The sequence below is a fragment of the Pseudoliparis swirei genome, chromosome 5, assembly GCF_029220125.1.
Source record: "Pseudoliparis swirei isolate HS2019 ecotype Mariana Trench chromosome 5, NWPU_hadal_v1, whole genome shotgun sequence".
NCBI classification, from domain to species: domain Eukaryota; kingdom Metazoa; phylum Chordata; class Actinopteri; order Perciformes; family Liparidae; genus Pseudoliparis; species Pseudoliparis swirei.
Window position 1 is genome coordinate 27,056,638 of NC_079392.1, and position 11,866 is coordinate 27,068,503.

At 45.2% G+C, this 11,866-nt stretch overlaps 1 protein-coding gene across 1 annotated transcript in view; it reads right to left on the reverse strand.

The window, feature by feature from the left end:
• Positions 1–5,584: 5,584 nt before the first annotated feature.
• Positions 5,585–11,866, reverse strand: part of ndnf (neuron-derived neurotrophic factor) — an 8,672-nt gene continuing 2,390 nt past the window's right edge. The window contains exons 2-4 of the mRNA XM_056415082.1: positions 9,430–9,633; positions 9,026–9,150; positions 5,585–7,644 (exon numbers count right to left, since the gene is read on the reverse strand). Of these exons, the coding sequence (XP_056271057.1) occupies positions 6,248–7,644; positions 9,026–9,150; positions 9,430–9,632 (1,725 nt within the window). The 5' untranslated portion in view covers position 9,633 and the 3' untranslated portion in view covers positions 5,585–6,247. The remainder of the gene's footprint in view (positions 7,645–9,025; positions 9,151–9,429; positions 9,634–11,866) is intronic.

Sequence of the window (11,866 nt, forward strand, 5' to 3'; positions counted from 1 at the left end):
GTGTCTCCTCATGATGTCTCCTCATGGTGTCTCCTCATGGTGTTTCCTCATGATGTCTCCTCATGATGTCTCTTCATGGTGTCTCCTCATGGTGTCTCCTCATGATGTCTCCTCATGATGTCTCCTCATGATGTCTCCTCATGATGTCTCCTCATGGTGTCTCCTCATGGTGTCTCCTCATGATGTCTCCTCATGGTGTCGCCTCATGATGTCTCCTCATGATGTCTCCTCATGGTGTCTCCTCATGATGTCTCCTCATGATGTCTCCTCATGATGTCTCCTCATGATGTCTCCTCATGGTGTCTCCTCATGATGTCTCCTCATGGTGTCTCCTCATGGTGTCTCCTCATGATGTCTCCTCATGATGTCTCCTCATGATGTCTCCTCATGGTGTCTCCTCATGGTGTCTCCTCATGATGTCTCCTCATGGTGTCTCCTCATGGTGTCTCCTCATGATGTCTCCTCATGGTGTCTCCTCATGGTGTCTCCTCATGGTGTCTCCTCATGATGTTTCCTCATGATGTCTCCTCATGATGTCTCCTCATGATGTCTCCTCATGGTGTCTCCTCATGGTGTCTCCTCATGGTGTCTCCTCATGATGTCTCCTCATGGTGTCTCCTCATGATGTCTCCTCATGGTGTCTCCTCATGGTGTCTCCTCATGGTGTCTCCTCATGATGTCTCCTCATGGTGTCTCCTCATGGTGTCTCCTCATGATGTCTCCTCATGATGTCTCCTCATGGTGTCTCCTCATGGTGTCTCCTCATGGTGTCTCCTCATGATGTCTCCTCATGGTGTCTCCTCATGATGTCTCCTCATGATGTCTCCTCATGGTGTCTCCTCATGGTGTCTCCTCATGATGTCTCCTCATGGTGTCTCCTCATGGTGTCTCCTCATGGTGTCTCCTCATGATGTCTCCTCATGATGTCTCCTCATGGTGTCTCCTCATGGTGTCTCCTCATGGTGTCTCCTCATGATGTCTCCTCATGATGTCTCCTCATGGTGTCTCCTCATGATGTCTCCTCATGGTGTCTCCTCATGATGTCTCCTCATGGTGTCTCCTCATGATGTCTCCTCATGGTGTCTCCTCATGATGTCTCCTCATGGTGTCTCCTCATGGTGTCTCCTCATGATGTCTCCTCATGATGTCTCCTCATGATGTCTCCTCATGATGTCTCCTCATGGTGTCTCCTCATGGTGTCTCCTCATGGTGTCTCCTCATGATGTCTCCTCCTGGCTTTCCGTAGTGAAGCCTTGATGGTTTCATGTGAAACATAAAGAAACAGCGTGCCTCTCCTCGGCTTCTGACAAAGCGTCTCCACCACAGCCTGAGGAGAGGAAGTGGTGGTCCTGAGGTCACTCACTGGTTTGTGGGCGGATGTTTTGAACCCTCCGGTCGCCATCTTGGATTACGGCCGTCGCCATGCTGTGGTTTTTTTGTGCCGGAGAACAGGAAGTGATCATATCTGGACGTCTTTGGTGTCGACCTGACATCATGCTGTATAGAAGAAGACTAGAAACTAGCGATTGAGACATAAACTCATGTTTACAATGTTTACTGAGGGGAAACTTCAAGTCTTCACACATGAGGACATGAGAAGAAGCTGCAGGACACTCACCTCATCCATTCACAAGAAGAACAGAAGCAACATGTGCGTGCGTGACCCCTCCACCTCTTCACGCTACGTCAGGTGCTCAGAGCCACGTGGTTGTTGAAGGCCTGGAGCAGGAGCGTGGACCATGTTCCTCAGGAAGCCGGAGCTTCACACTTCCAGTCCTGATGTGAGCGCGGAGCAAACCGCTGCTGTGACTCATGAACACATCAACTCTCTGACAGCAGGACTGACTCAACCACATCTTTTCCAGCCCTAGTTGGGCGGAGATTGTTTGGAGTTGTTCCGTTAGCTTGGCGGCGCATGATTACTCCACCGCCGCCTACCTCCCCGTCTGTCTCCACCCGTCAGCCCATGTGCACACACACACACAGGAGGACGCCGCGGCCCTGAGAGGCTTCTCCGTTGCTGAGATCGGGTCTCAGTGACCGTGTCTGTGCGGTTCTACAGGGGTATCCATGACGCTCCCACACGGCTCTCTGGAAGCTCCTCCACGTTGTTGCAGGGCAGCAGCAGGTTAATGGAAGCCAGGCGGAGGCCTTCACCTCCCCCACCTCCCCTTTGCGTTCCATCCGGTCCGGCGGCGCCGTGATCGACAGCGCGGCTTCCCCAGAACCAGAGGGTGGGATGGAGAACACGGCCGACCCCCCGAGCAACAGCTGCTCCTCCTAGCCCCCGGCGGGCGTCTGGCTTTCCTCTCGGCCGCCGTGGGTAACCGGGTGTGATGGTGAAATGGTCGCGCGGGTCACCCGATGCGCCCGCAGGTTTTGTGTGAGTGCGTCCGCTTACAGGAGAGCAGGTGAGGAGGCGGTCTGCGGAGCGTCTCCTGGGTTCTGCTTTGGAACGAGTCGTTCAGAAGACTTCAGGAGACAGAGCAGAGCTTCTGATCCATGGATGGATTGTTGCCTCTGTTGCTTTAAATTAGGGCTGTGAAACGATTAAAATTTTTAATCAGGTTAATCACAGGTTTCTGTGGATTAATCATGATTAATCACATGTATACATTTACAGGGCTCTCAAGACAGGCAAGAGCTCCGAGAAGAGTTGTTGACGGGGGTGGGGGGGTGCAAGTGACTTTTCTTCGTCCCGATGTGCGCGCACACGCCGGCATCCGAGCTCTGCGGCGCGCGAGACGGAGATCGGAGTCGTGTTAACGCGACACTAGAGACAGAATGACACGCTGCTGGAGAGACGACCAACAACAGACGGGCTGGAAGCTCATTCTGCGCATGCGTTAAATGCGTTAAAAAAAAAAACATTGTTAAACCTGTAATTTAATTAACTGAGTTAACGCGTTATTTTTCACAGCACTACTTTAAATACAACTTTTAGAAATGTATTCGCTCAAAAATTAAAAGTTGAATTTGGATGCAGGCTAGGGTAGCATAGCGTAGCATAGCCTAGCATAGCGTAGCATAGTGAAGAAATATGACAAAGTCAGCAAATGTCTATTTGTCTTTTTGTATGTATGTACATTTCTCATATGTATAATGTCTATATGTATAATGTATATTGTTTAAAAGTACATTGTCTCGATGTCTATATGTAAATTGTCTTTATGTCTATATGAATATTATATATATGTATATTGTCTATATGTGTCTATGTATATTGTCTATATGTCGATATGTATATTGTCTATATGTATACATGTATATTGTCTATATGTGTCTATGTATATTGTCTATATGTCGATATGTATATTGTCTATATGTATACATGTATATTGTCTATATGTGTCTATGTATATTGTCTATATGTCGATATGTATATTGTCTATATGTATACATGTATATTGTCTATATGTGTCTATGTATATTGTCTATATGTCGATATGTATATTGTCTATATGTATACATGTATATTGTCTATATGTGTCTATGTACAGGACTGTCTCAGAAAATTAGAATATTGTGATAAAGTTCTTTATTTTCTGTAATGCAATTAAAAAAACAAAAATGTCATGCATTCTGGATTCATTACAAATCAACTGAAATATTGCAAGCCTTTTATTCTTTTAATATTGCTGATTATGGCTTACAGCTTAAGAAAACTCTAAAATCCTATCTCATAAAATTTGAATATTTCCTCAGACCAAGTTAAAAAAAAGATTTATAACAGCAAAACAAAATCAAACATTTGAAAATGTGTTTCCAGGTGTTTCGAGTTAATTAGACGATTCAAGTGATTTGTTTAATACCCTACTAGTATACTTTTTCATGATATTCTAATATTTAGAAATAGGATATTTGAGTTTTCTTAAGCTGTAAGCCATAATCAGCAATATTAAAAGAATAAAAGGCTTGCAATATTTCAGTTGATTTGTAATGAATCCAGAATGCATGACATTTTTGTTTTTTTAATTGCATTACAGAAAATAAAGAACTTTATCACAATATTCTAATTTTCTGAGACAGTCCTGTATATTGCCCATATCTATATTGTCTTTATGTATATTGTCTTTATGTATCGTTGTATATTGTCTATATGTACATTGTCTATATGTCTATATTTAAATTGTCTTTATGTCTATATGAATATTATATATATGTATATTGTCTATATGTATCAATGTATATTGTCTATATGTATACATGTATATTATCTATATGTATACATGTATATTGTCTATATGTGTCTATGTATATTGCCCATATCTATATTGTCTTTATGTATATTGTCTTTATGTATCATTGTATATTGTCAATATGTATATTGTCTATTTGTGTCTATGTATATTGTCTATATGTCTATATGTATATTGTCTATTTGTGTCTATGTATATTGTCTATATGTCTATATGTATATTGTCTATATGTGTCTGTGTATATTGTCCATATGTATATATGTATATTGTCTATATGTCTATATGTATATTGTCTATTTGTGTCTATGTATATTGTCTATATGTCTATATGTATATTGTCTATTTGTGTCTATGTATATTGTCTATATGTCTATATGTATATTGTCTATATGTGTCTATGTATATTGTCTATTTGTGTCTATGTATATTGTCTATATGTCTATATGTATATTGTCTATTTGTGTCTATGTATATTGTCTATATGTCTATATGTATATTGTCTATTTGTGTCTATGTATATTGTCTATATGTCTATATGTATATTGTCTATATGTGTCTATGTATATTGTCTATTTGTGTCTATGTATATTGTCTATATGTCTATATGTATATTGTCTATTTGTGTCTATGTATATTGTCTATATGTCTATATGTATATTGTCTATATGTGTCTATGTATATTGTCTATTTGTGTCTATGTATATTGTCTATATGTCTATATGTATATTGTCTATATGTGTCTATGTATATTGTCTACATGTCTATATGTATATTGTCTATTTGTGTCTATGTATATTGTCCATATCTATATTGTCTATATGTATATTGTCTATATGTATATTGTCTTTATGCATATTGTCCATATGTATATTGTCATCGTTTATATTGTCTATATCTATATTGTCTTTATCTATATTGTCTAAATCTATGTTATGCTATCTACAATAATGTAAACTACGATATTAATCGCTCAATTTCATAGAACGATTATATTATCTTGTCTTTCAAAAGTTACAAAGTGTCACTTTAAGTTAAAAGATAAACACAATAAAATGGGTTGAAGTGCAGGTGTTCTGACCTCCTGTGTAAGTTCTGACCTCCTTTGAAAGTATGAAGTGTTTTCCTGAATATGAATAAACAGAGACGTTCTGTGGAACAGACGCTCCACTCTTTTCTTTTTTTCTCGGAGGTTTGTCAACATCAAACAAAGGAAGTTTATTATCTATGAAAGACGATGATTCTGCACCACGTGTGTCGTCAACGTAATTTACCATCAGATTATGAATCTAATGTCTCTAATGTAATGAGTTATGACCTTTTATGGAGTTATGGACGTGTGACACCCCTCGTTGGGATGATAATGGCAAAAGAACACGACGCCCGGGTGACAGGATTACTGGGTCTATATTTAGTGTTTATGTACATGGATATTGGCAGAACAACTCTGAACATGTGATACACTGACACACACACACACACTCTCTCACACACGCACAGCGATACAGTGATAATAACACAGATCTCCAGCACAGAACACATTTACAAGAAGAGCTCTAGAGCCAACGGACGGGAACGTCCCAACTACGACAACGTCCTCGTGAAACTGGAAACAGTTATTATTGTCATGGATAAAAACGATCGAAAAGAGAAACAAAGAGAGAGAGAGAGACGAAAAAGTATAAAATAATTTAAATTTCTCCTAAAACATGTAGTGAGTATGCAGTGAGAGATCTATACAACGCCGCCTCAGACCGGCAGGACCGCCGGAGGAACAAAGACGCCATGCAGCGGCGGAGAAAAATGCCTTCTTCTTCCTTAAGTCCCGCCTCCCTGGTGGCGGCGTCATGGCGACGCAGCGGCTCCGCCCACCGGCGATGAAATGTAAACATAAATATACAGGTCGATGTCTCTCTCCACGAACAGTTCAGCCACTGCCACGTTGTGTGAGTAGTCAGTCCGTATGCACTCCTTAGTAGAATATCACTGAGAGTTAAATAAACGTATTTAATATATCGATTTATAATAGATTGTATTCTCTGCGGAGTCACTCAGCAGTACTTCCTTGTCTTCACCAGTTTGCTCTGGTACTTCACCGAGTGGCCGCCGTGGCCCACCACGTAAACGTCCAGCAGGTAGGTCTTCCCCGCCTCCAGGCCCGAGACGGTCTCCGTGGTCACCGCCTTCTGCAGGTTGGGGCTGTGGAAGTACTTGCACAGGACCTTCTCCGACTTCCTGCGGGCCTCGGGCCCGGCGCACTGGTTCTGCTCCCGGCGCCGCTGCTCCTCGCCGTAGTTCTCGGCCACCTCCTTGCGGTAGATGCAGTACTTGTTGCGGTCCTGCGTGCCCAGCCAGGCCACGGTGGCGGAGGAGCAGGTGCGCAGCTTGTCGAAGGCCTTGATGCGCGTGTCGTCCGGCAGCGAGGGGAACGGCTGCTTGCCGCCGGGCCGGGTGGTGGCCAGCACCTTCAGGGTGGAGGCGCCCTTCCTGCTGCCGCGCAGCCGGATCAGGTACTTGGCTTTGGGCTTCCCGCGCAGCTGCAGCTGCCGCACGCCCTCCACGTTCTGGGAGAGCAGCAGCTTGCCGTCGCGCCGCACCTGCACCTGCACGGCGTCCAGGCAGGTGTGCAGGAACAGGGTGACCCTCTGGTGGGAGGACACCGGGGCGAAGCGGAGGAACTTGCTGCCCTTCCTCTTGATGAAGACGTCCGACACTTTGCCGTCCTTCAGCTCCACCGTCTTCTGCCGGGCTTCCTCCTTGGTGCGGGCGAAGGTGCCCACGTACGCCGTGCTGGTGTTGGTCGCCGCGTTGACCGCGAACACGTCGAAGTAGTACTGCGTGTCCGGCTTCAGGGCCGACACGGTGAAGATGTTCTTGTTGCCGATGCATAGCCGCTGGATGTCCGCCGCTCGGGGCTTGGCCGCGTATGCCCGGGAGATCTTGTTGCTGGTGAGGCCGCGGTCTTTGGAGAACACGTTGTCGGAGGGCACGAAGCCGAAGTGGGCAAAGTCAAACGGGCTGAAGTCTCTGCCGGGCTTCGGCGCCATCATGAAGGCGTCGTCCACGCTCATCTTGGCTTCGGCGGCGCACATGCTCTTGAAGTTGTGCTCCTTGTTGATCACCACGCAGTAGCGGATGGGCTGGCCCATCAGGAAGCCCGTGGGTGTCGGCTTCCAGGCCAGGGTGACGGTGGTGCGGCCCAGCGCGGTCACGTCCACGCGGGGGTCGTAGGGCAGCTCCGGGTAGGGCTGGTCGGACTCCGGGGTGGTGCTGGCGTACACCTTGAAGTTGCTGTCTTTCTCCGTGGACAGCAGCTCCAGCTGGTAGAGGCCGGCCGGCGTGCTGCTGGCCAGGTACGCCTCCACGTCGTTGCCCTTGTAGGTGAAGAGCTCCGCGCCCTCGTCCACCGTCACCTGCTGCTTCTGCTGGTCCAGAGGCTCCGGCTCTCCTGGAAAACAAAAATAATCGTTAAAAAAAAAAAACTGTAGTCAATATTTTGTTTACTTTTTTGGGCTCAGCGGGTTTGATATGTTGAAGCTCTCGCGCGGGCGATTAGCGCCTCGTGGGGGCGGCCATGTTTTCACTCCAAACATCCCCAAAAAGATCACAGACCGGCATTCACTCGGCCGTTCCCGGGACGCGGCGCCACAAAGAGGCGCCTTGTAGCTCCGGCCAAGCATAACACGGAGCGCTACGTTAACGCTCGGGTTCGACTCCCACCGGAGACATCCTGCACAAACAGAGCCGCGTTGCTCCAACACTCCGAGGGCGCGGATCGGGTCCAATTCAGAGACTTGGACCCGATCACCGTGAAGTCTCTTCTTGGTTTGCCGCCATCTTGTTTTTGACCCGAGCGGTTTACAATAAACATTCATGAAAACACTTTGTGGAAAAGTTAAAGACACGGACAAGAATGGACAACGCCTTGGTGTCAACATGTCAAACTCCTGTAGCCCCGCCCCTAAAGCGCCCCCTGCTTCACGGTCTGTTTGACTCTAAATGACCATAATGTATAAATGATGACATCATGCTGTATAGAAGAAGACTAGAAACTAGAGACTGAGACATAAACTCATGTTTACAATGTTTACTGAGGGAATACATCAAGAGAAGTAGAGTCACTATATATACTTCTATACAACCAGAGGAGCCCCCTGGTGGTCAAGAGAGAGAATGCAACTTTAACACATGAAGCATAGACTTCTACACAACCAGAGGAGTCTCCCCCTGGTGGTCAGGAGAGAGAATGCAGCTTTAACACATGAAGCAGAGACTTCTATACAACCAGAGGAGTCCCCCCTGGTGGTCAGGAGAGAGAATGCAGCTTTAACACATGAAGCACAGACTTCTATACAACCAGAATGACTTCATCACCTGGTTCACATTTGCTTTTATTCTTTTACTTGAAGACAAATTCTGTCCACGTCTTTAACAGAATAACAACCTAATAAATAATGTCGTAATATTTGACCCGCGGCCACAAACGCAGGTGCTGGTGTGTTTAACATTCAAATGTACGCTCACGTCACACATCCACCCGAACCCCCTCCTGGTCGCCTGGAGAGCTCTGCTGCGTTGAAGGCCACGCCCCTCCAGATGGAGAAAGTGTTTTAAAGCGAGGGAGAAGAGAGAAACAGAAAAGAGGAAGACAGGCTTCACCTGGAGGAGACGCGTTAAGTAAAGGACGTCTTCTCTCAAATTATAGCCGCCGGTTTGGGAGTCAGACATCGTAAGTGTTCAGACTAGACACCACGACTGTGACTTAATTAAACCCCGCCGAGGCACCGAGCCTACCATCACCGCGTCATTAACCCCTCGCGTCCCCGTACCTGAGGCCTCTCCGCTGGCCTCCTCCGGCAGCTCCTGCAGGGTGAGCTTCCACTCCAGAGGAGCGTCGCAGGGCGTCACGGTCACCGACAGCGGGGTGTTGTCTTCCTCCACCACAAAGTAGTACCTGGGGAAATGACGGGGTTGGAAAGGGACCGTTAACATCTCGGGACGTTCCATCCAGAATAATGTGGGGGGGGGTGGAGGCTCGAGCACGACTCGATTACACCAACACCACTTTCTCATTTATTATTTAGCTTTTTTTGCATCTGCATTATAGATCATGACCACGAGCCACGTCTGAAGTTTCCTATGTCTATTTACAGTCAGTGGCCGTCTGCAGCTTCAATGCGGCCCCGGGTGATGATGGGTGTGGCACGTCGAGAGTCTTTATCCATGCGCTCACCTTTTGGGCGTGTCCCTGAACAGGTAGCTGCTGATCTCGGCGCCGTCCGGGATGACGGAGGAGTCGTGGAACAGCGACTTGTCTCGGATCTGCATCTGGAAGAGCCCTTCGTCTCTCGTGGGCAGCTTCTGGGCCGCGGCTCCCAGACCCAGCAGCAGCAGCAGCAACGGCAGCGCCGCGCGCCGCGCTTCACACTGCCTCATTCTGAAAGACACGGGAAACACGACGCTTCAGTTTCATTGTTGCATCACAGTTATGTTTTAAAGGGAAATGAGCTCCTTAGTTTTCCTGCTGAGAGCGAGACGAGAAGATGGATACCCATCATGTGCCGTCGACGTGAAACTACCGGCAGCCGATGACTAGCTTAGCTTAGCATTAGCCTGGAAACAGCTAGCACGTCTCTGTTTGTTTTAATGTATTTATTTAACTTGCAGGAATAATTCCCAATGGGAGATTTAATCTCAAGCAGGCAGGGCACCAAACAGCAAATTGTATCAACCAATGAAATGCCAGTATTCTGTCTTCATCCTGTTCGTTTGATGTTCCCTGCTTGTAGAACGTTCTAGTCTCAGGTTTGTAGCTCGCCCCGGATCAGGATGATCAAGTCTTTACGCTATGCTAATAAGCTAATATTCATACATACATATGTTAGAGTGGTTTTAATCTCCTCATCCAACTCCAAGACATCCAGTAAAACCAAACATACAGTAAGACTGCTGAGTGTTTGGTTTTTTTAATCTTCCCCCTGCTTCCTTTATGCTAAGCTAAGCTAATCCACATCTGTCACTGGCTTCATGTGAGCGTGGTATCTGTCTTTTCATCTGACTCCAGAAAACAAAGACACAAATGAGTCAAACATGTCACATAATTTAAAAAATAAAATGTTGCTTTCTGTGGACGTAGCCAGGCTAGCTGTTTCCCTCTGCTTCCAGTCTTTATGCTAAGCTAAGCTAATCAACACCCGTCTTCATATCAGAGTGACATCTGCAAGACCATAAAATAATGATTTAACCCAGAAGGTCAAACTTCCCCTTCACAGTAAAACCAGACATAACTGTTATCTCTTTATGCTATGCTAAGATGAGCTCATATTTAGCATCCAGGCACCGGAGCGCTTATCGGCCTTCTCAAATAACCCGACGAGAGTTCTCAAAACGCCCGACTGTCTCTTTCCTGCTCATAATAATCGATATTTGTGGCTCATATCATGTGTTCACGACGTCTACGAGGGAACTTGTGAATGTCTTTCTTTCCTTCGGCTTCAGCTCCTTCTGGCAGACGACTTCACGGCGTCTCTCGGTTTTCTGCTTTAATTGGTTGCCGCTACATAGATTTCTAAATTATATCTTACATTTTTTTGCCTTTTTTTAGTTTCAACCTTAATTAACATTTTAAAATGGCACAACGCCATCTTTAGTGACATGGGGGGAGGGGGAGGGAGGGGGAGGGAGGGGGGGGGCTGACCACAGAGAGGAATGGGGCGTGTGAAGGAAAAGACATTGCTGGAAACTCAGGAAACCACACGGCTTCATCAAGCTTTACGACGTGGATTTGAGTAACTTTATATATATTTATATATGTAGTTATATAAATATATATAAAGTTTGATATATATATATATATATATACAGTTATATAGTTATATATATATATATAACTTTATATATATTTAACCTTATATAGATATATATAAATATAACTTTATATATAACTTTATATATATATAACTTTATATATAACTTTATATATATATATAACTTTATATATAACTTTATATATATATATAACTTTATATATAACTTTATATATATACATATATATCAATATATATATAGTTATATATATGTATATATATATATGTATACATCTATATATGTCTTCATATAGATATGGAAACATATATAAAGTTATATATATGTATTCATATATATATATATATGTATTCATATATATATATATGTATATATATAAAGTGGTCTGCAGTGAGTCTTCTGGCTGTGACTACATTGATTGGCTGATGGGAACTCCGCCTCTCCGGTGGTTTAATCAGCGTAATGATGGCGGATTAGCCGGATGCTTTACCGCCGCTTACCGCGAGCGGGACGGTGTCCTTTTAACGACCTTCACCCCCCCTCCCCCCCCCACCCCCATCCCACATCTCCATTTCTTCAGCTGCCCCCCTCCCTTGTCTCTTCCTCTTGTTCATCAACAGATAATCTCTTTCACGCTTTAACTCCTCATCTTGTCTCCTCTCTCCTCGTTTCACTTCCTCCCCGAACGGAGGCCGTCGAGAGGACTCTGGACTACAAACATGGCGTCGGTTCTGTGTTGTAGATCTTCAGAGAGAAGCACTTTAAGCTCCAGTCCTCGTCTCCGGTGTCCCGGCCTCCCAAGGTCACGACTCTGAAGGTCAAGTCTCTGGAGCCGGGTATCGATC